The sequence below is a fragment of the Lissotriton helveticus genome, chromosome 4_2 (assembly GCF_964261635.1).
Source record: "Lissotriton helveticus chromosome 4_2, aLisHel1.1, whole genome shotgun sequence".
In the NCBI taxonomy this organism is placed as follows: domain Eukaryota; kingdom Metazoa; phylum Chordata; class Amphibia; order Caudata; family Salamandridae; genus Lissotriton; species Lissotriton helveticus.
This window is the reverse complement of record NC_136064.1, coordinates 111598092-111623675: the sequence shown is the minus strand read 5'-3', so window position 1 is coordinate 111623675 and position 25584 is coordinate 111598092. Positions and strand designations below refer to the sequence as shown.

General features: G+C 45.1%; 1 protein-coding gene across 1 annotated transcript in view; it reads right to left on the bottom strand.

Annotated features, from left to right (window-relative positions):
* Positions 1-25584, bottom strand: part of SDHA (succinate dehydrogenase complex flavoprotein subunit A) — a 153624-nt gene that overhangs the window by 124994 nt on the left and 3046 nt on the right. Inside the window, exon 2 of the mRNA XM_078640242.1 lies at positions 19330-19416. Coding sequence (XP_078496368.1) covers positions 19330-19416 — 87 coding nt within the window. The remainder of the gene's footprint in view (positions 1-19329; positions 19417-25584) is intronic.

Here is a 25584-nt window from a genome sequence, read left to right as displayed (position 1 = left end):
ACTGACCGCTACTGGAGATGTGCAAAATGTATATATCAAATAATGGAAGGTGCGGGGGGGGTGTGTGGTCAAAATCCCAATGCTCTGTGCTTTACGGTCGTCTCTCTGGCTGTTTGGTTAATCAACCATAAAGTGCAGGGGTGCTGTGCGGACACATCAGTAAATGCTAAATATATTAAAATGACGAATTGTAAGCAGTTCGACTATTTCAGGTATTGACCCAGAGTGAAGGTTCAGGTAAATTATATGTGTAATGCTTGTGGCACAAAGTATTGTAGATGAAGAGCGCTCTCTTGCACTTTAGATCCTGCGAGAGTTTTATGGATATTTCCTTTTTAAACCATTAGGTCTCAGGACCGCTCCACTTGGACTCTTGGAACCGACTCGCAACCCTATCCCATTCCCCCACTCCTCCCTCTAAAACTAAACGGAGCAGCTACCCGACCTCTTTTTAGATAGAATGACTTTGGTGTGGGGGGTGCTTTTATTTGCTTCAGGTAATATTTCTCCTCCACAACACGGGTCGTAAATTCACAAACCTGATACTCTTTAATATGGACAAAAAGTCATTCAAACGATCCCTATCGTTTCAAAGGAATGAACATTCTATGGGCCTCTGCCATCTTTTTCCAGTTCCTCTGTCTGGATCTGTCCCTCTATGTTATCCCAGTCCTGTCCCTCGGACTATCTATGCCCCCGTTTTTCTCCCGGTCAGTGACTTTATCTCCGCGGTAAACAATTGTGAATGGAGTTTGACAGCGCAGAGCGGCTTCTTTCGGATAATGTGCTGCACTGCTAAAAACGTACAAAGTCCCAAAAGGCGAGACCTTGTGGCTATGCCAATTATTGTTCTTTTTAGCTTAGGCTCTTTTTACGATGGTGGTTTGCACGTTTTTCACCAACACGAAAAAATGACACACGGCCATTTATTTTTGGTATACATTGTTGTTCTGTAGTCTGCACTCTTAGCTCCAGGGACACACATACGTGATGTCCTTGCTTTATTATGTGCTCGTAGGCCACAACTCTTTCTTCAGACTAAGTAAAGTTGTTATTCTGCATCTCCAGCAGACTGCAATAAGACTGGTGTTTTATCATTTAAACAGCATCCGTTTCGATTTTGTTGAGAGGAGCTTCGCAACGGAGAGATCCTGAATGCAGCAGAGTGCTGCAAATGAGATACAGCCCTGACACACATCCTAAGAAAGAAGATAGCCGCACAAGCAGAGATGTGTGCAGACCTGCACATTGAGACAGGGTGCATCAGTTAATGCACAGAGACCGGCTTCCTGAGACATTACACCAAGGAATGGTGTAAGATCATTTCAACAGGGTCTAGCAGACTGATACTCTCATCATGCTATTAATAGAATAGGGGTATTATAGCTAGGTAGGAGGAGCAACATTAGGAACAACTAACATGGGTGAATTCTTTGCGCTTTTCATTATTCTAATAACGCTTATACCAATGAAGTTTTTCAACTTGTTAATCATCGCAGTTCATGTTTTACTTACAAGGATTAGACCTTCACAAATTTGAAAATGCACAATTGCTTCTTTTCTTTGTAAACCTCTGCGCATGCAAAAGTGACAAACGAAAGGGCTAGATCGGTCTCCACAAATTCCGTGTGAATAAGAGTGGCCATCTTCAAGATTACCGACAGCATCTGCAACTCTGGAGGTTTAGGAGTTCAAATGCTGTGCTGTGGGCTGGCCAAACCGACATTACTGATGATAGGAGTAGACTCAGTCTCTATATTGTGAAGTTTTGTTGACCTAATACACAGTCCTTCTAAATTAGTAAGAATTGTATAACAGCATCTGAAAGAGAAAGACCACAAGTCACCGACTGACTACAAAGAAAATGGTTACCGCATCATCCTAGAAAAAAGAAAGAAAAAAAAAATGAAACTCTTTCTATGGGAGCCTGGAGGAGCAAATCCTGGAAGCACCTTGTGATGGTCCAGATTACCATTCACCCGAGCAGCCAAAAACACCTTCCCTACATAAGCAGAGAAGACAAGCTCTCAATTGGAGCACAATGAGAGACTGATTTCCTCCAGTACAAGAATGCTGCACCTCCTGCAACAGGAAAATGTCCGAGAGTACTGATGACATGCCCTGTGGCTGTCTTACACATAACTCTGTAGGCTGCCTGGCTCTTAATTACCCGCCCTTTACTAGAAGGTCAACTTCATTTAGTTAGCATTTATAGGAGGTACACCATCACCTCACCCACAGCATGAAGAAAACGGGATTTAAGGCAACTTTAATTTACTACGTTAATACGGTTAAATGAACATAAATTACCAGTAAATTTATATTCACATGTCCATCTATAATTCAGAGTATGGGTTAATATTACTGTAATTGCTTGAGGACTAATTTGATTTAAATTAAGCATTGCCATTAAAATAATATAACATTACTCAGAATTAATGCATTTAATAAAAATGGGCAGAGTTGGCATTAGTGATAGAATTAAGTGTATAACATTTAATTTAGGATCATGGGAAGAATTAATGTAACAGACAAACTTAATTTTAATTAAATGAATTACAGAGTTGGGATTAGTGCTAGGATTTCAATAAGGTTACCTGTTTTATTGTAATTCAATAGATACAACACTGGATTGGGTTTGAGCTCATATTGATTTATTGCAATAAAAATACTTTCTTTTTTAGAATGTGGTTAGGGTTGGTGTTACAGTAAGAACTTATCAGAATAAAATAAACATTTAATTAAATTCAATTTAGATTATTGTAAGGTGAATTATGAAAAGTAATGCAACTGAATTAAAGTAAAAACAAAGACGACTGATATATTAAAAATAGAATAAAGGAAACTGTTAGCATTATGGTTAAGTTCGACTAGGAGTAAAGGAGGATGAAGAAAGGTGGGGAAGTAAGGGTGGTAGAAGTAAAGACATATTGCCACCCTACTTGATATCACAAAGTGTTGCCATTTCCTTGCATTCAACTCCTGCCTTTTTAGGACTCGCGCCTAGGGTTGCACTGCACAGCAGTTCTTGCGCAGCCCGAGACATTTAGTGAGTGAAAACCAGGGTTTTCAGGCTAACCTAGGAATCGCACATGCTTGTGGGTGTGCTTTTCCTTAGGTGAAACCCGATTGGTATTTGCGTGCGTCTTTTAATGAAAAACTGCACGCTGTGGAAAATTAGTACGGTTTGGTAAACATTATCTGCGCCATCTTGCCCTTTTCCCCTGATGCCACACTTTGTCGTGCGCACCCGCCATTTTAGGTGCCTCGATCAGAACAACCCTTTTGCATGCCACTGGCCCCCAGCATAGCCCTTCACCCTCACAAAAGCCCGCACACTGACAACCCCCGCTCGCACATGCCTTGGGTCATAAACCCCCCGTTCAGCACAAGCTCTGCTTCAGAACCCCATCCTGCTCCCAGCGCGACACCTCCCTTCATTTCTTTCATGGTCCCAAGCCCTTTTGATACAAATCCCCTTTTCCTGTGTGCCCGTTTGTCTTCCTCGTTCCCAGGCCGACACCTAGCTCTGCCGATACTGTTCCTTGCCCCTCCCCGTACAGTAGAAAGCTTCCCTCATCAAAGGACCCCCGAGTTGATCAAAGCCCCCACCCTATGAGATCCGATCAAACCCCCACATTCCATGAATCGGCGGAATGTCCAGCTGCGCGGTAATCATCACCTGTTGTGACCGGGGTGGGGACTTCAACTGTAAATGTGTTTGGGAACGGGCCTGAAGGGGAGATTCGGAGGATATCATTCCGTACATCAAAGCATTGCCAAGAATGTGTTGTATGTAATAAAGCAATAAACCTGTGTATAAGAGGCCAGGCCTCAGAGATGCGGTTAGAGCACCTCAGAACGATACCTGCTGTTTGAACTGATGTGTTCTCCTCCGGAGAGAATAAACCTTGTTTCCTGCCTTCCCGTCTCCAGCGCCTGCCTCTTCATTGATTAATATTTCGTGGGTTAAAGAGGCGATACCGCCGGGCAAATATCGATTGTCCCTGACTTAGTTTTAACAATTGGCGTCCCAAGCGTGGGGCCCATCAGCGACTCGTGGATCCAGTGGGAGAGGTCCTGACGACAGAGTGAACGACTGCAACGATCGGGAGAGCTCTTGCCCAATAGACCCTCGTCTGGCAGCCGATCATCCGAACTTCACTGGTTCCGAACAGACCTCTCCCGAGTGATCTACGGTCCTGACTGGGAACCATCAGGAGTGCTGCGAGGAATACAAAGAAAAGAGGACGATCGGGCGCTGGATTCGGAAGACAAGAAACTGTCCATACGGTCCGGGTAAGGTCGTGTAGACACGACGAATCACGAAATAATTTTTTATTGTTCAGAAAATACTAGTATTACTCTTTTTGTTGACCTATTTGGAGATTCACTGTCTGCAAACGGAGAAACAGTAGGCTCTTTCTCTTTGCAAACAGTGAAGGATAGGTAACGCAGCCGTCGCGCCTATCTTTCTCCCCCACTGAATTGATTATTTATTAACGGCCACTGATTAACTGTTTTTGACCCCGAGCCACTGTTCGCGGATTGTTTTCTGGAGATTCTCTGTCTACAAACAGGAAAGAACAGGTTCCCCTTTGCAGATAGTGAAAGGGTAGAGGACGCAGATCTTTTGCGAATCTACTTATTCTTCCCACTGGTCCTCTTTTTGTTTATTTGTTATTGGTTCATGAGGTATTCACTGCCTGCAAACAACGTAGAATAGAAATATTCTGTCTAGTCTTTGCACACAGTGATAAGATAGGCAGTGCTGACTTTTTGTGAGCTGTCATGTCTGTCTTCTCCCCACTGGTCGATAGCTGGTTCAGCCCGGACCGTTTATTAGAGGTGGATCATCTAGCTCCGCTGGAAGGCACCCCTAATAAAGACATGTTCATAAACTATGGATTACTTACCATAGCCTATAGTAAACTGTGGCACAGGTATACCAAAGAAAATCAAGAGAAACAGTGGCCACTGATAGGATCCTTCGATCTTGATAAAATAGAAACGTTAGAAATAGCCCTTCGTGATAATAAGACAACGCCTATTATGCTCGACAGTCTCGGTATGTGGCGCAAAGAAGCAATGCAACGAAAGAAAAGAGACGAGGACAGAGCAGGTAAAGGAATATATCGACAGGACGACCCCAGGACACAACGTCCCGAAAGTAATCCCCCGACACTACGCACAGGACGGCCAGACTTAGGGCAAAACCAATGTGCTTTTTGTAGATATGCCGGGCACTGGAAAGCCCAATGCCCGACTCTACTGAACGTGAGTAGGAGCAGAGGACCGACAGGAATAACAGGCCGGCAGAAAGGGAAAAGGCGCGAGACAAAGATGAATCAGACTGACATGGACAGGCCAGATAGAACCACCACGTTCGATTATGCCCGATGGCACAGATTTCGCCAGGCCGATTTCAGCGACATGTTCGAGTCCTCATAGATCGAACAACGCTAAGATGAGAAACCCAGTCTAGCTCTAAATTAACAGACGACAAACCCCGAATAAAGCAGAAAGAATAATGTACACACATGATCAAGCATCCTTACGTTTAGCCAAGTAGGGAAAAGTTTAGGGTATTTCGAGGTAAGGGTTACACAAGTATCCTTCGCCGAGAGGACTAGGGATATTGCCAATGTTTGAAAACCTACTACCTCCTTTTTCCGCATCCTTATAGGCATATAACTAAAACCTGCCCCATTGCTCTAACGATAAATATGCGCAGCATACAGAAAAAGATAATTATGGCCAAAAAAAACAGTTTTATGTTTGTCTTGGGTCTTTGTATATAATACTTGTACTGTCTCCCCGTCTGAGTTTGTGTGTGCGTGATGCATGAATCTACGTCATCCCCCTGCCTGTGTTTCCGTGTTACTTAACTTCTGTTAACAGAAGCTTTAGCATGAAACAAACTGGAAAGAAAGGAATGGGAAAACAAAATCCGTAGGCCACTGATGAACTTGAACTTTTATTTAACATAACGAACAAGAAACAAATAACAATACGTAATAATAACACCTATTAATGCCCTAACAACAGAAAACGTGAGAAACAAGAACGGTAAACTGTAGAAAATGAAAGTCAGCAGAACCTCCCCCCCCACTCTGGAACCTTCCAAGGTAGGGCAGGGTTACGGCTACGCCCAGCCGGCAGCAACCCATATAAGGCGGGTCCTGCTGCCAACAGTCGGCCAGGAAATCGTAACATAGGGTGGAGCCGGAGGAGAGACAGGGGCCAGCGGGACCCAGCCAGGGGATCACCTTGACCACACCGGAGAGTTGTAGGGGGGGGAATGTCTATGTCCTCGACCCCCCTCTCTCTCTCCCCCAGTCCGGCCGCGGTGGCGCGTGGGAGTTTCAGGTAGTCCCGCCACATGTCTTCCCGGTCCGGCCACCAATGGTCAGGGACTGGGGCTAACTGGATCCGGCTGCAGCCAATAAACCAAGGAACCCGTTCATGGGGCCAGAGCCAGGGGCGTCCGGCCGACATCCACCGGAAGCCCGGCCCAGAGAAGGACGAGACACTTCTTTCTTATCTCCTCCGTAATGGCAGCAGCAACACGCCAGGCGCCACTTGAATAATGGCTGCGACAACTCTGGGGGGGGGGGGGAATGTCTTGTACATACCTCCGCGAAAATTAGTCCAGGTCGGGCTGGGAGGGAGAGGCGACGCGGACGAGCCTCTCCCACCTCCACGGATAGGAGGTTTCCCAGCCCCCGGCCCGGCGCCGAACTCCTCCAGCCAGGCGGTGGTGCCAATACCTGCGTAGCACCGAACATACCATGGTGGCGCCCCAGTACTTGCGCAGCACCGAACATGCGCCGCAGGTGGCCATACTTCCGCAGCACTGGGCATGGGACTTGTGGAGCACGGGGTGTGGAGAGGCCATCGTGCATGCCCATGAAAGAGAGCGGCATGGAGTGTACCGGGAGAGGGAGACGGCGCGAACGAGTCTCCCTCGCCCCCCCCCCCCAGGTGGGGGGCACCACAGCTGCACCCTAGCCGAATGACCTGCTTCCACAACACGGAGTTCTATTTCCTTTTTGTCCCCAAAAGGGTCTCTTCCACTCTTGCAGACTCGACGAGGGGGGCTGCTGCAGGGCCTCAAAATGGCGTCTGGGTCCGCTGGAAGGCGGGTCTAGGCCGCTAGAGTAACTTTGACCAGCAATGTAACTCGGGCGCTTGCCCACCGGGGCACGAGCCCCCACCTCCGACAGCACCCCCACAGCCTTGAAGATTCTACAAAAGTCCCAGGAGCCCTCGGCCCCTGCAGGTTTCCGGTGAGGGACAACTGCCTTGATCGCTAACGAAATAAGCATGACATAGCCACTCCTTCTGTTAGCATGAATTCTTGAACTGCCGAAAAGGACTCTGGTCCAACTGCCGGTTGTAGGAAACATTTTTTCCTTGATACTACTTCCGGACTAACCCGGTCCCGCCCAAAATGGTGCCGGTAACAATAGGAACTTATGAACACCTCGTGGTGTTTTCTTTTGCTAAAAAGACTCGATGTTCCGAGATATGTTATGATCCTTTGTACACTTGACGGAAAAGAGGGAGGATTCACTCGACGAACATGTGACAGGACCCCGTGAAAAATGTTTTTCAATGTACGATTCATTATGATATTATCATGTCTGACATGTAACCTCGCTTATGACACACACCCATGGTATACCTATAGGAATTTGATTACAACTAGTCCAACTGTGTTCCCAATTATGAAATGAATGCCCCTTGATCCCTCAACTATTCGATAGACGTTTTTAGTTCCCTGCAAATGAATGAATGAACCTTTTTAACATGTTTTTTATCCTACAAAAATAGCCCCCCTACTGTACGCACTTTAGCCATTGCCGTATCCGGCCAACCCCGATCACACTGTCCTATCAACATGCTGAACGATTGTGCAAATAAAGGTTTTCGAAACTATGAACGGGTATTGCATGCTTTATTTAAAATGTGGGATCGGCGGGAGAGTTTTTTTTTCTGTGCACCCTACTCTGCTCTCTCTTTAAGGTTAATAGAAGATGGTTGTCCAGCCCCGGATGGAGGATCGAATCTAAGACACGACACTCTGCCGTCAAATATGCGACTGACTCAGGGACTCGCGCATGGAGAAAGACCTCGACTTCTGGGGATGGGTAAAGCGAAACGGTGTAAATGATGGAATATAAAGGATGGGTAAAGTGAAACGATGTAAATGATAGAATATTATAAAGATACGACACTCAAAGGTACTAGGGAACAGAGTTGACCGAAGAGCTGATAAACCTTAGAACATCACAGCGTTGAAAGAGATTTAAGGACCCCGATAGCTAAATACACCTACCAACTAGAGACCTCGCGCTAAGTGCTTCTGATTCTCTAACGTTTTCCTACTCACAGCCTATAAGGATACACTGCCCCCCCCCCTTGGCTCCAGAAACCACAACCCCAGGGATTCTATCCCGAAGAGATAAGACGAGTATGAGGTAAGTAAAAGACTTTCGTACCCGTGCTTTTGATATGCTCGAATGTTGTCCCCCTCCCCTCTTTTTCCCCCCCCTGCAGGCCACATCGGAATCACGACCGAGGTATGGTGAAGATCTGAAGCCTCGCCATGTCTGATACACGAAGCGGACTAACACTGCCTGGTGGCACCTAAACACACCCACAAACTGCTCTTGTACCAAAAGAGCCAATAAATTGTATGACATGATGAAAGCGATCACCCTTAATCCGTGTTGCGTGAATGGACACCTGTCACGTATGTCTGAAACTATGAGATGATGTTTGTGTATGACTGACGCGTTGACTTAACTGGTTAAAGGACCGAGAATGCAAGAAATGCGACACAATGGTGCCCTTTTTACTCGATGCATGTCCCCTGTACCCGGCCTAATGCTCGTCCATCCCAAACTGCATGCTTTCAAAATTCTAACACAGACCCGTAATGTCTTATGTTGTGTAATGCGCTGAATAGCCTATCTTAATACACGGCCACTCCCCATGTCGCACGTGTACTATTTAGCCTGTTGTTGCACATCTCTCTCTCTCTCTCTCTCTCTCTCTCTCTCGCTCTTCCGAACGACTAGCACCTAAATTGGCAAACCGCCACCCCTAGTGCACCACCCAATTGGCTCCAAATACCACAAGTATTTACTCAAAATTTATCCTAAATAAAAATCACCCTGACGCCGTGTCACTACCTCTCCTTTCTGCTAAAAATTGATGAAACCGAGATTTGGCCATAAGGGAAAGGACAGGTAAGACGACTGAGGTTCCCTAATCTGACCCGAAATAAGGGAACTACATGTCAGCGGCTCCTGTGTTATAAAAAGATGCCTCAGATAACGCGACCTTCCCCGTCCCGAATTGTCGCAATACCCAAACAGTAAAGGTGATCGAAACATCCTCATGTTCCCGGAACGCCCCCTGTTTCGTATCAGCTGCCCCAGACGAGAGTTATAAAACTGTCCCTCACCCCCGGTTGTAAGAGATGGGTCGATTTACGCCCTTACCACAGTTTTCTATGTCCCTAGTTGTTTCCCATAAGACCCCTGTCTTTTCTAATTAAGTAGTCAGGCCGTAAGAGGCTATGTAGGAACCAGAATGATGTTTACAAAGTTAAAGATTAGACCGAAGTGAAGAAATCATTGCAATGAACCCTGTTGAAAGCGAAAATGTTTAGTTGAAAGGCAGGATGCATTGATAGAATGAAAAATGTTTAGCCTATGTTCGTCCCTCAGCAAGATACCTGTCAGACCATGGTGATAGCACACAGCACCCTTTTTAAATATAAAGCCCTGGAGAACGGTATAGCTTTGTAAGGCTCGTATTAAGAAGGTGGGTCTCCGTCAGAAGAACTGATGTAACTGTAATGCAATAAAAGGTACCAGATCTCGTACCACGACCAACAAACACCAAAGAAATAGTTGTGAAGGAAAGTTATAGTAAATCCAGCAGGCCCATCATCAATCATTTATATGTTAGTTGTGAACCCTAATATAACGGACGTTTCCATTTTTTGCCTGGAGCTGGGAGAGAAATAGACTTATGTGATTACCTTCCTCTGCCAATTCTCTAAAGACTGTCTTTTCAAACTCATTTAAGGGTACGACTGTCGGAGGAAAGAAGGACCGGATGTGGGAGCACGTGGCCTGACTACAGACTATGGAACATCTGCGACATTGGCCAAGGCGAGACCGCGACAGTAAGGAGCTGCAGGACGAGGCACTGTTTTCGACAAAATGAGAGGAAAGGGCTGACCTGATGCCCCTGCTCGATGTTCAACGTATGCCGAAAAGTCCCCGCTCTCTGAACTCGGTCATGAGCCCGCCTACCTGAAATTTTCCGTCCCCCTAGTCTGTTCCCGATCTGGCCCTGCTCCATCCCCCTTTTTCTCCGACCTACCCTAAAGGACTGCTCACACGCACATTTCTTCCATCTGAACTTTTTTGACAATCAACTCAAAGGACACAGGGCGAAAAGGACCTTTTTGACCAGAAACGCGAGGAAAAGGTCGTGCCCTGCAACGCGGGACCTAGAATAGAGCTGGACCCGTAGCTCCACCGCCGGTGCTCCACAGCGCCAACAAAAGACGACAAAGAATGCTGAGAACTCATTAACTTCGAACATTGACACCCTTAATTATCGTTTCTACTATGTCTCATTTCTCTCCCAGCCACCATTGTATTGATTATGCTCCAACCAAATATGAACCGAACTTACATATGTAATGACCTATCAGTTTACATTCCGAATGAAATGTACCCAATGCTCTCACTACAGAACCATTTTTGTCCGATATTGCATTACTATGACTTTCCTGCAAACGAGTTTTTATCGATAGACCCGCCTCCTAAGATGAAAGATTTTAAAATGTAATGTTTATAGCTCCTTCGCCTGGGTACCTACTTCTTTTCTTATGACCACCACAGTAGACATGAATAGGAAATAGGCCAGCAAGATGTCTTGGATATGTTAAAGGGAGGACTGTGGAAAATTAGTACGGTTTGGTAAACATTATCTGCGCCATCTTGCCCTTTTCCCCTGATGCCACACTTTTTGTCGTGCGCACCCGCCATTTTAGGTGCCTCGATCAGAACAACCCTTTTGCAGGCCACTGGCCCCCAGCATAGCCCTTCACCCTCACAAAAGCCCGCACACTGACAACCCCCGCTCGCACATGCCTTGGGTCATAAACCCCCCCTTCAGCACAAGCTCTGCTTCAGAACCCCATCCTGCTCCCAGCGCGACACCTCCCTTCATTTCTTTCATGGTCCCAGGCCCTTTTGATACAAATCCCCTTTTCCTGTGTGCCCGTTTGTCTTCCTCGTTCCCAGGCCGACACCTAGCTCTGCCGATACTGTTCCTTGCCCCTCCCCGTACAGTAGAAAGCTTCCCTCATCAAAGGACCCCCGAGTTGATCAAAGCCCCCACCCTATGAGATCCGATCAAACCCCCACATTCCATGAATCGGCGGAATGTCCAGCTGCGCGGTAATCATCACCTGTTGTGACCGGGGTGGGGACTTCAACTGTAAATGTGTGTGGGAACGGGCCTGAAGGGGAGATTCGGAGGATATCCTTCCGTACATCAAAGCATTGCCAAGAATGTGTTGTATGTAATAAAGCAATAAACCTGTGTATAAGAGGCCAGGCCTCAGAGATGCGGTTAGAGCACCTCAGAACGATACCTGCTGTTTGAACTGATGTGTTCTCCTCCGGAGAGAATAAACCTTGTTTCCTGCCTTCCCGTCTCCAGCGCCTGCCTCTTCATTGATTAATATTTCGTGGGTTAAAGAGGCGATACCGCCGGGCAAATATCGATTGTCCCTGACTTAGTTTTAACAACGCAATAGGCCACAGGCGGGCGCATTGCTCCGCTCATGGCCTATTGGTGTCTATTACGCGCTTGGTGCGCTTAATAGACACCAATAGGCCACGGCTCGCAGTGGCGCGCGCGCACCACTTGCAGGCTTTTTCTTTTTTTCCCAATCGGAAGTGAAAGTGAATGCTTTCCGTTCCGCTTTTTTGTCTTTCTGATGAAGGCAGCCTGCGCTGCTGGCGCGGCAGTGCGCGTGCTCGCTGGGGAAGCAGGGCTGTGAGACGCACATCAGCACCCAGGCTGCATAGGCGGCAGATGTGCACACGCGCTCAGCCAGCTGCCATCTGCATCCTCGTTCACCCGCCGAAAGTCTCTCCGTGACCCGCCGGTGACCAGCTCTGCAGGGTCTTCCCGGGACCCGGCGGCAGGAAAGCCGCTGCCCCTCCTCGTGCAAATCTCTACTCAGGGTCTTCTGCAAATCACAATTCCATTCAGGTTTGGTTCTGTGCCATTCAGTTAATTAGTCAAAGTAAGGAATGCCGAGTATGTGCCAAGAAAGAAAACGGGGGCCCTCTCCTGTCCCAACATTTTCTACTTATTCCAAGACTGCTAAATTGACTACTTGCCCTGTTTTGTTACGCAGTTAGTCACGGAGTGCAGGACTCAGGAGAGATTTATGTTTTTGTCTTAATAGATGCGGACCGCGTTAAAAAAACTTTAAAAGAGCTTTGTCCATGGAAGCAATCACCGGTCACTTATGTGTCTGCCTGAGTCGAGAAAGTGATACGTTACGTCTGCCACAGACAAAAAATCAGATCGAAAGAAAATATTTCCAGGGCTCCGACTGTCTCGTCTGCTACTGGGGACGTGAGCTTAGCCAGTGGGGTGGAAGGCGGGGTGGGGGACTTGGGACCGGCAGCTGGGGAGTGGGGGTTATTTAATGGGTGGTGGTTTTCATATACATCTAACGGCTGACATCTCGGGCCAGGATTACAGTGGTACTCATGGGGGATGGGCTGCAGCACATCACGTGCAAAGGACGCATTGTCTACAGACTTTCGACTCAGGACAATAAAGTTGTAACCCCCAGTGGCTTCCCCAGTTGACCTCGTTGCATGACCCTGTGCACAACATTACCTTAACCCTCTGGGCATGGCTCTCAAACTTCACTCTTCCTACGTGTAATACTTGTGAACGAGAAAGGCTATGCAAATGCGTGTGCATAGATTATGCAACTACGTCAGAGGACCCTGTGTGAGGCGTGTGGATTCCCAGTGTCGTCGTAACACCTCAGGGTGATGAAGAGGATGTCCCAGAGAGAGGGCTAATGTCAGAGGAAGAGGCAATGCAAATGCTGTGAACACCCACAAAGTTGCCCATTAGTCTGCATTTCCAAGCATGTGTAAATCCTTTCCCCTATTTTCCTCCTCTCACAAACCTGTACCAAAGTCCAGAAGCTTTTGATGTATTCCTTTCAACCCCCCCGCCACACCCGTTTTACGGGTGGTATTGAGGAAAGGAAGTGTTCGCAGAGAACATTATTTTCCTTGTGAAGAAAAAAAAAACTGACATAACAAAGTAATCTGAACTCTAGCACCCCATGACGATTTTACACTACTCAGCCAGCCTGCTCCCTTTTTCTCAGGACAAACAGTCATGCCAGGGAGAGCAGCGACAAATACCTTTTTTTAAACAAGCACACATGGGGATTGTATGAATGCAACACACAAAAGCCCGTGCTCCTTACAAAGCTTCATATCCGCCAAAATTAGAATCGCTTAGAAAGAGACGACGTCTGTAATAATAAAACTGAAGGTTTGCAATTCAAATGACCATAACTCCACAACAGCTGTGGTGCATATGAAATTAATTCTCGGAATCCCTATGGTGCAAGGTTGCCCTTAACCAGGACGTCTCTCTTTACTTTGAGTTTTTCCCTCATTTAATGTTTTCTTTGAGGCCTCGTGTCTTTGCATATTCTGGTACCGGAAGAACTGAGATTGCGAGGCGGCGCGGGTCCTTCAGTTGTAAACGTTTGATACACCAATAGGCCTTCTTTAATAAAGCATGTACTCCCGATCCCCCTTTACAATCAGCACCCTCCCAAAGTGGGCCTCCTGCCAAAAAAACAGTCTCCCTTCACAATTCTTGCCCCTGCACCCAACCTTATTGCCCCTTTCCAGCGCCGTATAACTTAACACATTAGCCCTGTATTTTGCAATAACACCCCTACCCAGCCAGCGCCAGATCCCCAGAGGCTTGGTGGACGCGACTCTCCTCCTGACCACTGTACCTGAACGAACAACCAAGGACTCCAGCAGTTCCCTAAATCTTCTCCCTATGCGAGCCGGATCCTACTCCCCCCCCATATTCCTGACGCCAGGGTACAAGTCCACGTAATAGATGCCACACTCACCAGTGCCAGGCACCGCAACCCAAAGCCTCCCCTTCTAGGTCTCGCATTACTAAAAGTTTGAGCTATTGGCGTTGCGTTATTTTTAGCAACACCAATAGCTCATACTTTTAGTAATGCAAGACCTATTGCATTGCAAATGCTTGTTCCTATAACCATGGTGAGGAATGAGGGAAAAAAGTCAAAGGGGGCGATATGGGATGGGAAACAAAGTAAACTGGGGCACCTCTCGCCGTTTCTAAAACATATGCATGATTTACTGTTAAAAGCACTATTTTGAGGTCCTTTTCAAAAATATATATTTTTAACTTCTTGAAATGTGCTCTAAGATCCCACTTAGTGAAGGGCATTCAACCCTAGAAGCAAGAATTGAAATACTTTAATAGAATTTAATATAGAGCATGCATACTCTTCAATAGATTAATGAATCATCAGATGCTTGCTACTAGTTCAGTAATCTCCCAAAAAGAATTGGTAGATCAGGAAAAGAAGAGCACTGTTTTTAACAACTTGCAAAAATGAACATGGTTAGAAGTGAGCTGAACAGGTGGTGACCAGATGCCATGAGAGTCAATACTGTGAATCCATTGCAGCTGCTGGGATGCAGAAGAATATGCAGCTTGTTACAATGAACATTGAAGACTGAGTACTGCACGATTTATTTACCATCCTACTCTGAAAGCACACCCCGTTTTAAAGGCTGAAACCAGTTCACAAAATTTGGGACAGTAGGGAAAATGGTCACAGAATTTTAACAAGCACTGGCATAGCCAATAGGTCTCGCCTGTGGTACCTTATAAGTCATTAGCCACACAGCACATTAGCAGCCAGTGTCAGTGCAGGGTGAGCTAAGGTGCACACCCACCGTCTGTCACTAGAGGTTTCAGGGTAGGAATATACAGTACTAGGCGCACTGTACTGCACTACCACATGCGGTTACTAGAGGTCCCTGGAGACCGGGCTTCAGATGTCAGAGTTGCATTACTCCTGACTGAAGGAGAAAAAAGAGCCCTGAGTGCATCATGGTGGGCACTCACTCATCAGCTTGAAAGCAATGCAGCCATGACAGATAAATAGAGCCTACATTCACAACAAAGAGTACCAAATCTTAGCTGGCCCGCAAGCTGGCAATACAGAAAAGCCAATCTACACGTACTACTCCACGAACGGGGATTAGTAATCATCACTGACAGACAAAAAGGGGGGGCGGGGGACGGGGGGATGGAGACCGCTCTACTCACTCACTTTGGTATTTAATTCCAGTTGGTATATAAAGAGAGGGCATGATGAAAAAGTTAAAAGAAAGGGAAACGAAACACACACTTGTGGGAAGTGCCTGTGCACTCCCACCACGTAAATCTTAACCACTAATTGCGTACTGCTAATACCAAAAAACATGCATTGGCATAGACAATAGGTCTCGCCTTTGGGACCTTATAACTGTTTAACCATGCAACAGTAAGGGCCCAATTCCAATCCGCGTCGGAAAGCTCTCCACCAAGCCGCATCCGGAGTGTTCTCCGACCGAGCCGGACCCCTGCAGTCCAACCAAGCAAGTTCGATGCGGAAGCATGCTGCCGGACTCAATTTGGTCAGACTCCGAAAGAAGTCAATGGGAGCCGGTCGTACGACGCGTACATGGACTCCCATTGACTGAATGGGGACGTCTCGCACAAGGGCACCCCCTACAGTGGGTACGCGTCTGTGTTATCTGCACTGTACATGCCTGTGTTGGGGAGACCATTGGGTCTCCCCCTGTGTCCGAGTCGTAAGGCTGCGGGTGATGGGTGGGTCCGACGCGGACCCCCAAAGGCAACTTCCCGGATGTTTTGCGAGCCGGAAACTTCGGCTCAATCCAGCTGTCCGATGCGTGCATCGTACGGACTCGGTCGGAAATCATCTCCATTGCACGGCACGATTTGGTTACAGACGAAACGTACAGAGCGGTTCAGACCCGGAAACGATTCGGTCGGTGAATTTTGCATTGCTCGCACCGTACTCGCTCGCACAGCTGTACCAGGCTGGCGGAAAACACGCGTACGACTCGTACTTTTTTCTGTCGGATCGCGTTCGGAGCCCCTTCGAGCGAGATCGGAATGGGCCCCTTAATGTTGCTGCACCGAGGATATTGTGCTGCATAACTAAATACTTCTAATTCCCAAAGGGGAGACCTATTGGTAGATACTCTGGAGATACACACATTAAAACAGAAAACATGCATACCGGTGAAGATGCAACATGAAAGTTGGAACAAAAAGCAAAAATGTTTTTTTTCTTGCGGGGGGGGGGCGGGGGGGCTTCTTTTACATCGGGTGGGTATTTAAATGCAAAAATATCCACAGTGAAATACAAACTGGTCATTGATGTATGGAAGTTCAGAAACATCCCACAGTGATGTACAAACTGGTTTTTAATGTAAAGTAAATGCAACAAAGCACGACTTTAGACAAGGTCATATGCTGTCTTGCCCAATGGCCTCCATCCTTGGACATTATAAGGCTACAAACCAAACATTAAAGTAGCCCCATCACACTTGGATATTCTGTCAGGTTTTTGTCTAGCAGGAGCTAATGAGAAGCTTCTTTCTGAATAAGCAGAGCTGACAGACTTTAATCCCATGGCACCAGCACACGGAGCGTACAGTCAACGCCTTCTTATATCCGTATGGGAGCAAGCAGCCACGGGTGGGCTAGGCTGGCAACAGATTGAGAAATTTGACATCAGTGTGCGCGGCCCTTTGACTTTTCTGCAGGGCTGCGTGAGGCACGAGCTGAAAGGGAGTCGTGCACAAATGATACATTTACTATATTAACTATTTACAACAAAACCAATGTTGTTACTCAGTTATCTCAAACACCTAACAATCATTGACAAAGCCAATAGACCTGGCTGTTTTAGGGTGTATCTCATGAATTGTGTTATATATGTGGAAGCAATAATTATTTATTTATATATTGTACTTGTAGAGCCTCAAGAGGCATCCTGGCGCTGGAATAAATAATGGAAATAAGGAACGAAAATACCAGCCACATGGCACACTACGGGAGACACAGAAATGTAATTCACGTGCTGAAGTCACGCCCATATTACACGCACCTTTTACAGAAACACCCATACTCCCCCCTACCCACTGTTTTCGTCCACTTGACCTGGAGACAGAGCCCACACCATCCAGCACTGAAAGGGTGCAAATTGGGTTTGTGCAAACGCCAAACCCCTCCCTCTTCGCGCGCGGAGGGCCGCCATGGAAGACCGATGCAACCAAAAGTATGAACCAAGCTCGTATTGCTCAATGTATTCAAATGAGAGCAGGAAGGAGCCGTGGGAGGCGGGGTTGAGACAAGTTCTGGGAATACTTCACAGAGGAACCGGAAAGAGCAAGCGGCACCCCAGCCTAAAGCAAGGTAAATTCGGATTTCACAGGTAACCGCCCGCATCATTGGTGAGACTATAGTGAATATAGCTGGGGGAAAGCCGCAGAATTTCAAATATAAAAAGTAACTAATTCTAAAGCGCGAGACCGCAGAGCACCTGAGTGCAGTCAAAAAAGAAACTAAGTTTGCCTCTGAGAACTCCGGGTCCAGAGACTCCCACCGAAGGAGTGGGACATCGAGGTGCTCAGCTTCAAGGCACGGGCTGTGGGAGAACGTACCAGGGCGAAGGGAGTCTGTAGCGTTCATGTCATGCTAGCTAGGGTACGTATTATCAGGGGATTTTGTATTATTTTTCTGACATCCGAAAGGCATTACATACAAGCTGAATTCACCTGACCCTCCTTTAATGTAGTGCAGCCCTGGCCGGAAAGGTTAGGCTGGACATTATGTAGATGTCGGATGCCTTTCCGTAGCTAGGACAAACCGGGAGCTCGACAGAGAACGACCTGACCACTGTTCACAACAAGAGCGCGCGCCTCGCGCTGGTAGCAGGGGGAGGGGAAAGAAGAGGGGGCCAGCGCCTGTTTTCCCTTGTGGAAGCGAGCAGGAACCATCTGTTAATTATAAACAGATGGTTTGAAAGCTCGCTCCCGCAAGGGAATCGCCAAACGGGCACACGTTGCCATTGAAAGCAATGCAAAGCGTGCACATTTGTGCCTGCAAAAACTAAGCAATTGCTAAAGGTCTTTTTCATATGCAGCGCATGCGCGCTGCGTATGCGAGACCTAAAAATTATAAATACAACAAAAACGAAAAACACATGAAATGTGAAGTTGTTTACATGTTGCTGTATTACTGATCTAACAGGTGTACATTCAAAGAGCATGTAACGCAAACCCGCGGGTGCCACATTAAGTCAGGAAAACGCTAATTTGAAAAAAAAAGTTCTTGAACAGAAAGTAAAATAGAAAAAAAACAGAAGCCTAAAAGTCCTTTGGCAATACTCCCGGCGAGTGAACGACTTGCAAAAAGGAGGGACCACAGAGCCAAATTACCCACTGACAAGCAAATAATTGTGAAAGACTACTGATCAGCCAAAAGAAAAAAGATGGGAGGATTTCACGCCCACAAAGTACATACAACAGATCATCCTGATGCTAGATCTAAGAAGGAGACAAAAGGAAGGTGTTTTGATTGGTACATCTGCCAGAAGTTAAAGCTTAAGTAGTCTAGAACAGCTACTTTTTTTTTTTAGGTAAGCACCCCCATTAAAAGGCAGGGTTTGGAATCTTCTTACTCCATGTTAAAGTGATGGAAACCATTCTGTGGTCTGTTAGTAGAAGAAGTTGCCGCACAGCTAGCTAGCTGGCTGTAAGGAGATACGAGAGAAAGGGAACAGGAGACCGCAACTGCTGGCACAAAGGTTCAATACACATGCAAGTACTTTTTTCTTACACTTATCCAACTAGGCAGAAAGACGTTCTTATCAAGTTTAGAATCAAGGTGTGCACAAAACAATACTGCGTCAGGTGCCAACTCAAGGTTACTTTGGTCTGAAGTTGATTACTTTATTAATGTTGTCTCCTATTAGTGATTTTACCAAATCTTGACCAGACAGCAAGACTAATTATATTATTCTCAACAATAATAATGCACAACTAATTAAAAACATTACTAGTGTGAAGAAAAAAAAACCCACTGGTGACAATTTTAATAACTTACCGAATCTGAAACTTTAGCAGAAGTGTCCCTTCCTGGAACGGTGAAATGAAAATTTCGAGTGACAACTGTGGTAGCTGCAGCCCACCACTGAAAAAGAATAGCTCATTAAGAACACTAGTAAATGTTATCATTAACAGAATCAAGCAGTTTGTTTAAATATGAATTGACACATGCAAAGATTATATTTACCTCAGCTTAAATACTTACATCATTCACATAACTACGGTTTGGATTAAAATAAAAAACATTTCGTAAATAGTGACAAAAACAAATGTTAAAGCTACCAGAAACGCCCATCCTGAATGACGTCTTCTGCAGCACTGTTGTACTGAGCTGTTCTAATATTTGTAAACAACACCAAACTCCGATTACAGCTGTTCACGATGGGTCATGGATGAGGGCTTGATCTAGGCAAGCGCTCAGGATGGTCACTGACTTGGACGTCGATACCACTTAGACTCACTGTATGCAAAGTTATCATATATATCTTGATAATCGCGAATAAAGAATCACAATTTTATTAAAGATAAGGAGGCTAGCATTATGTGTATTGTATTATTCACTTCAAAAGCTTCCAATATTAAACTTTTAAACATCCTAATAAGCTTAGAACTTTCAGTCCCATAAAAACTCCTTGTCCTCGTTCTTCTTACAGTTTTGTTCGCTGCTTTTGAACATGTGAATTTGTCTCTGTTATAGTGCAATTTAATATTAATTAGAGTGAGAAGGACTATGTTGAAATCACCCAATTTATGGGTATAAATGTTTAGTATTGATGAAGAGGATATGTTTATAATGATATTAACATATTCCTTATCAATCTAAATTATAATATTACATCAATCTATAACAGACACAAATTCACATAGTATACCCATCTGCTCAGAAGCTGCAAACAAAAAAAGAGGAAGAAGATGGAGGACATGGGAATGAAGTTCTAAGTTTATTGGGATGTTTCAAAGTTCTAAACTACTGGAAGCTTTTGAAGTGAATAAATGTTAAAAGATAATGATAGCCTCCTGTCTTGACAAAAAATATGCCTTAGCAGATTTCTACTTGTGTCTTTAAGATCACAGTATTTGTCAGCAACAAATGTAAAGCTCTATGAACAATCCTAGTTTTTCAGCTTTCTCCTATGACATATCACCCCTCCAGCTCGCTGCTCAATGGAATATCACCCTATGAAGGTCTCTTATCACCAGATCCGGATATCTATGGCAGATACATGACACACTCCACAGCTCTCTGCTTCTAACCCATCAATCCCATGTACATGCCTTATGGCAACTGTAGAATGCTGGCCAGAGGAAAGCGTTCTCCAAGAAAACTCAGTACCACATGGAGATGTGGAATTAACTTCCTTAATTGCCCAACAGACCCACAATGAAGGAAGTATCTGGCAGGTCCAGCAATCCGCAGGCCACTCCTGTAACCCCAGGATTCCAGAACCCACATCAGTTCCAAAAGTAAACAGCGCCAGGAGATATATTGTACCTCATTATACACCCCAACTTATTATTATACTAAGTGGAGTACTGAATATAATTGGAGCCCGCTTCATCGATATTATTCTTCGTCCTATTCGAATGCATATATGCTTAACGCAAATACTGCACATTCGGTAGATTGCATATTCTTACAAAATGGCTGACATCTAAAACCACTCCTGCTGTGCTTTTCGTTTCTAACTACACAGGTGTCTGAATTCAGTCGATCTCGATATATAAACGGGCATCATTACGCTGTCCTGTTTGCACCTTCTCCAAGACACACGCTGAGACGATTGTTGCTGGCCACCCTGCCGCTTGATGGTACGTTTTGTTGCAATTTTCGATTACGTCTGAGGCCATTAAATTACAATTCTAAAACATTGACTATCACCAAATTAAAACATTTTTTTAGTTTTTTTAGTTGCAGATGATGTTAACTTTATCATCATCGATTAGAGGTACTCTTTCGCACACTTATCGATACTTTTAATGTATTTGCATGATTCTGTGACAGTATACCCTGTTGATTTTCTGTCCCCATGTGGTTATTTAAAGATGGCGCTAGCGCACCTCACTGGGTGCCTAGCAATCAAGCGGGGCATGTTTATTCTATTTTTGTTTCGTTCATGGCTTCAACTGCCTAATTCTTATTTTGACACCTTTTTGACATTTAGGCAAAGTACCAATACTTACTATCAACCTCGTATTTACACATCTAATATGACGGGTAGAATACAGCGGATGCGCTTCTGTATTACCCACTTTGATAGTCACATTTCATACCTGCACACAATGCAGAGTGCATAAACTGCTACGCTTAACTTCCTATTAAAGGTGATTTGCCCACACAAATCAGCAGCTGAGCTTTCTCATAGATTGCAAAATGGGAAATTTACACGTATACAAGTTTGATGTATGTTCTAACACGTGATGAAACAACTATGTCGCTAATGAATCAGTGTTCATGAAATCAGTATGGTACCAATGGTTTTGTCCAATAAGTATTCAGAATATGCACATACATAGATATAAGTACAGTAAATGCATCGTTGGTTGTTTCTTCTTCCTCCCGAACCTTTTGAATACATGTTATACAGCCTTATAATTATTGGATGTTCAGAATAATCATTTGAACAATTGAACAATATCTGATTTGGCCAGCTCAAAAACATTTCAATGTCATTCGAAGCATCAAATAATGTTTGTTATTTATATGTACATTTGCATTGATTTTAAACTATGTCGATATATGTTTCCCTTTAGCCGTGAAGAAGTCTCTCTCGAGACGAAACGCGTTGGCTAAAAGGCTCAATGAAACGTGTGAATATTTGATTTTAATGACTGCACTTATTCATCAATAAAGAAAATATTTTTGATTACAAAGAGAAATCTGGACCTTGTACTTGCTTCAAGTCATCATGGACAATTGATATCATTTGAACTCTAAACAATACTTTAATTTGATGTACGCTGATTCCACTTTTTTATGTGGACTTTTTTTGTCCACATAAGAAATAGCTTAGAATATTACAAAGCAATGAAATAAAACAAATACCATTAATAATACTGTAAACTATGAGTATTACCCAGGAACTTCAAGCACCTCATATCTCATTTCCAATGCATGACTTACAACAGTAGTTAGTAAAAACAACAAGATGATTAACGGAATGCTGAACAGTGCAAACACTCACCGCCTATTCAAGAAATCTGAGTTAAATCCAGGGCTTAAGTGGGCTGGGTCTCACCGGTGCTGGGCACTGGCAGTTTTTAAAAGGTGCCTCGAAATGGGTCTCTATCGGGCACTGTTTTGCGCCCTGGCGGCCCATTTTTTTTTATGGACTGCAGTGACAGCAGGCACATCGATGTGCACAGCTCACACTTCTTACTAGTGGAGAAGTTACGGCATGAGGTCATGCCAGGTGAGCGTTGTAGGGGAAGGGAAATCCTTTAAAGACAGTCATTTGCTCTGTAGATTTCCCTTCTCTTTTTGAAACTCAGGAGCAGCAACATTGTTGTGGTGTCACCGGGGCTTTAAGTGGAAGCTTTTTCAATATGATATACAAGCAATAGTTGCTGCTTATTTAGCTTATACAACTAACAACCGTTGACAAAGCCAATTGTCCCGACTTGTTGTAGGTATGATGTTACTTGCTTTATCATATATCTGGTTGCAATGTCAGAAACAGCAAAACACATGTCGGGAGGCACACTATGCTAAGCACAGATTTTTAGCTTATGTGTTTTTAAGCCATGCCCTTGATTACATTGGCCACACCCCTTTGAGAGACCCCCTAGTTTTTTCATCCCACTTAAAGCCCTGGTGAAATCCATTGTTCTTGTGCCACCCCAGTTCAGACCCAGCCATATGCAAATCAGTCTTGACCTTGTGCCTCATGGGAACAGTCCAGCAGGAACTGTTAGGCCAGGTACCCCTGGACCAGAAACAAGCACCATGGGATCAGTTTCGGGCTAGGTTGTATCCTGGTTCTAATATGTTCATATTATGCCAGTGGAGTTCTCCCTGAATGATGTAAGATAGAATATTGGGAGTGAGAACCTACAGTTGGAGAAGGGCTGAGCAGCATGCTGGCTGCTCCTGTTGGGCAAGTCCTGGAATGAACATCTTGACATGTAACGTACAATAAATACTCCTGAAATACTCATACCTGTCTGGACCAAGTTACTATATTTTATTGGCGACGATCTGGTAACCTACCCTCGTGCTACGTGATCAACAAAGAAGATAATCTCTCAGAGGTCACAGATGATGTCAAGAAACAAGAAACTGAAACTCAAGAGAAGAATAACTCCAACAGCGCGGCTCCTATCCCCACCAGTTGTCCACACATCAGGGCTCGACAAATCCACTCGACCGCTCGCATTTGCGAGGTAAATTTAATGAGGTTGAGCTATTTTTAGGTCCCACTCGCCCTTTCTGGCGAGTAGGAAAACATACTAACTTTTGTCCTCTGGCTTTGAAAACGGAGCAAATTTGACAAGATAACAAGATTTAAAGGCCTTTTTATTGCTCTCAAAGCAGATGAGCAATAAAGATGCCTTTAAATCTTGTTATCTTGTCACATTTGCTCCGCTTTCAGAGACGGAGGTCAAGTAGGTTACTGGTAGGTCGAGTAGATTTTTTAAGGTACTAGACCTGCAGGACTAGTAACATTTTTCAGATTTTTCGAGCCCTGCACATTGGACAGGTCCCATTCAAATGTGCTATTCTCCAGTGCTGCGCCTGCAGTGAGAGTAAGCCTGATTTTGTGTTCAAGTGACACATATCTACATCTGCACTGTCTGGGGAGGAAGTGTGCCTTTGTATGTGTGCGCCAACCAAAGTGTGAACAAGAACAGTTTCCTGGACCACATTGCCTCTGCTCTGCCTTCAGTGAGGGTAAGCCTCTTCACTTAGACATTCTCACTCATTTAAGCCTTGCTGCCGTGAAGAGGTGTCCCTCTTCTGCTTCTGTGTCCTCCTACATTGGGACATAGTACAATTTATTGAGTGACTGTCAGTATATCAAACTGTCATTTACTATATCTGATGATCACCAAGTTTTGTGCTGTGGCGTTTCATGAATCAACAACTTTAAGCTTGTGAAAAGTTTGAAACAGAAACCATGTGGATTTGCATATCGCATTTCACATGCACAATGCAGTTTCTCAATTTGGTCTTTTCTCTAGGAACAGTATGCGATCATCAGTTTCTAGCCAAGTGTCTTGGTGAGTTTTATTTTAACATTACTGACTTTGTTGGCAAGACCAGTTAAACCGCCATTGTGCCGTTTAAAATTTAGAAACTGCAACCTCTCTCTCTCCACGTGCAGACTTACTTGGTTCACGCGATCGCATGGATGTGCTGCGAGTTTTTCTGCATTAGTTCTGTTGCTAGGCAGCTGTGTTCACTGCAAGGATGTTTTGGTGCATGGACGAAAGCCATTCGGCGTGACGTCTCCTGCGTGCCGCCATTTTGTGCTCGCCTCGTTTTGTTCACCACACACTATTGTTTTCTGCCTACCAGCGTTGTCCATATTATTAAAGTTTTATGAAGAGGTCTTCGAGAGGAGCAACAGCCCTGCCGCATTTACTCACTTGTTACTCTTTTCACCTTGCACACTCTATAACTCTTGACCAACCTAAGAGGGCTACCTCCTGGTTCCGTGACACATAAAATATTGACACCGTTTCCCTCTGTGATTCAGCTTTACCGTCACTTCCAAGACTGGACCCGAACCTAGATGTTGGGGCCTCACCTCCCAATGCCTCACAGTCCTTGCAGTGGAAATCAATAACGTCGCTCCTCTCCAAAGCAAAAAGAAATGGCCCATTCCCTCAGCACCTTGGTTCAACAAATCCCTCTATGAAGAAAGGAAGCACCTAAGACTCCAGGAGAAACAATGGAGGCAAGTGCCCTCCACCGATAATTTGACCACGCTTTGTTCAGCAAGATCCAAGTACCACAAGCACATCTTTCTTGGGAAAGCCTCGCACTTCAGAACCCTCCTTGATTCAGCCAAAAATAGACCCAAAAAACGATTTGATCTCATCAAGAATACTAACTGCTCTACCCCAACCTCCAAGCAGGAGGATTCTACAAAGAAAGCAGCGGATTTCGCTGTATTCTTCAATGAAAAAGTGAAATCACTGGTGGAGCAGGTCGGTCATCCAATCCCTCCAGAGGAGAACAAATCACTAGTCATTTGGCAGTACTTTGACCCCATCTCTGAAGATGCCCTCCTCAACTGCATCCACGAAACAA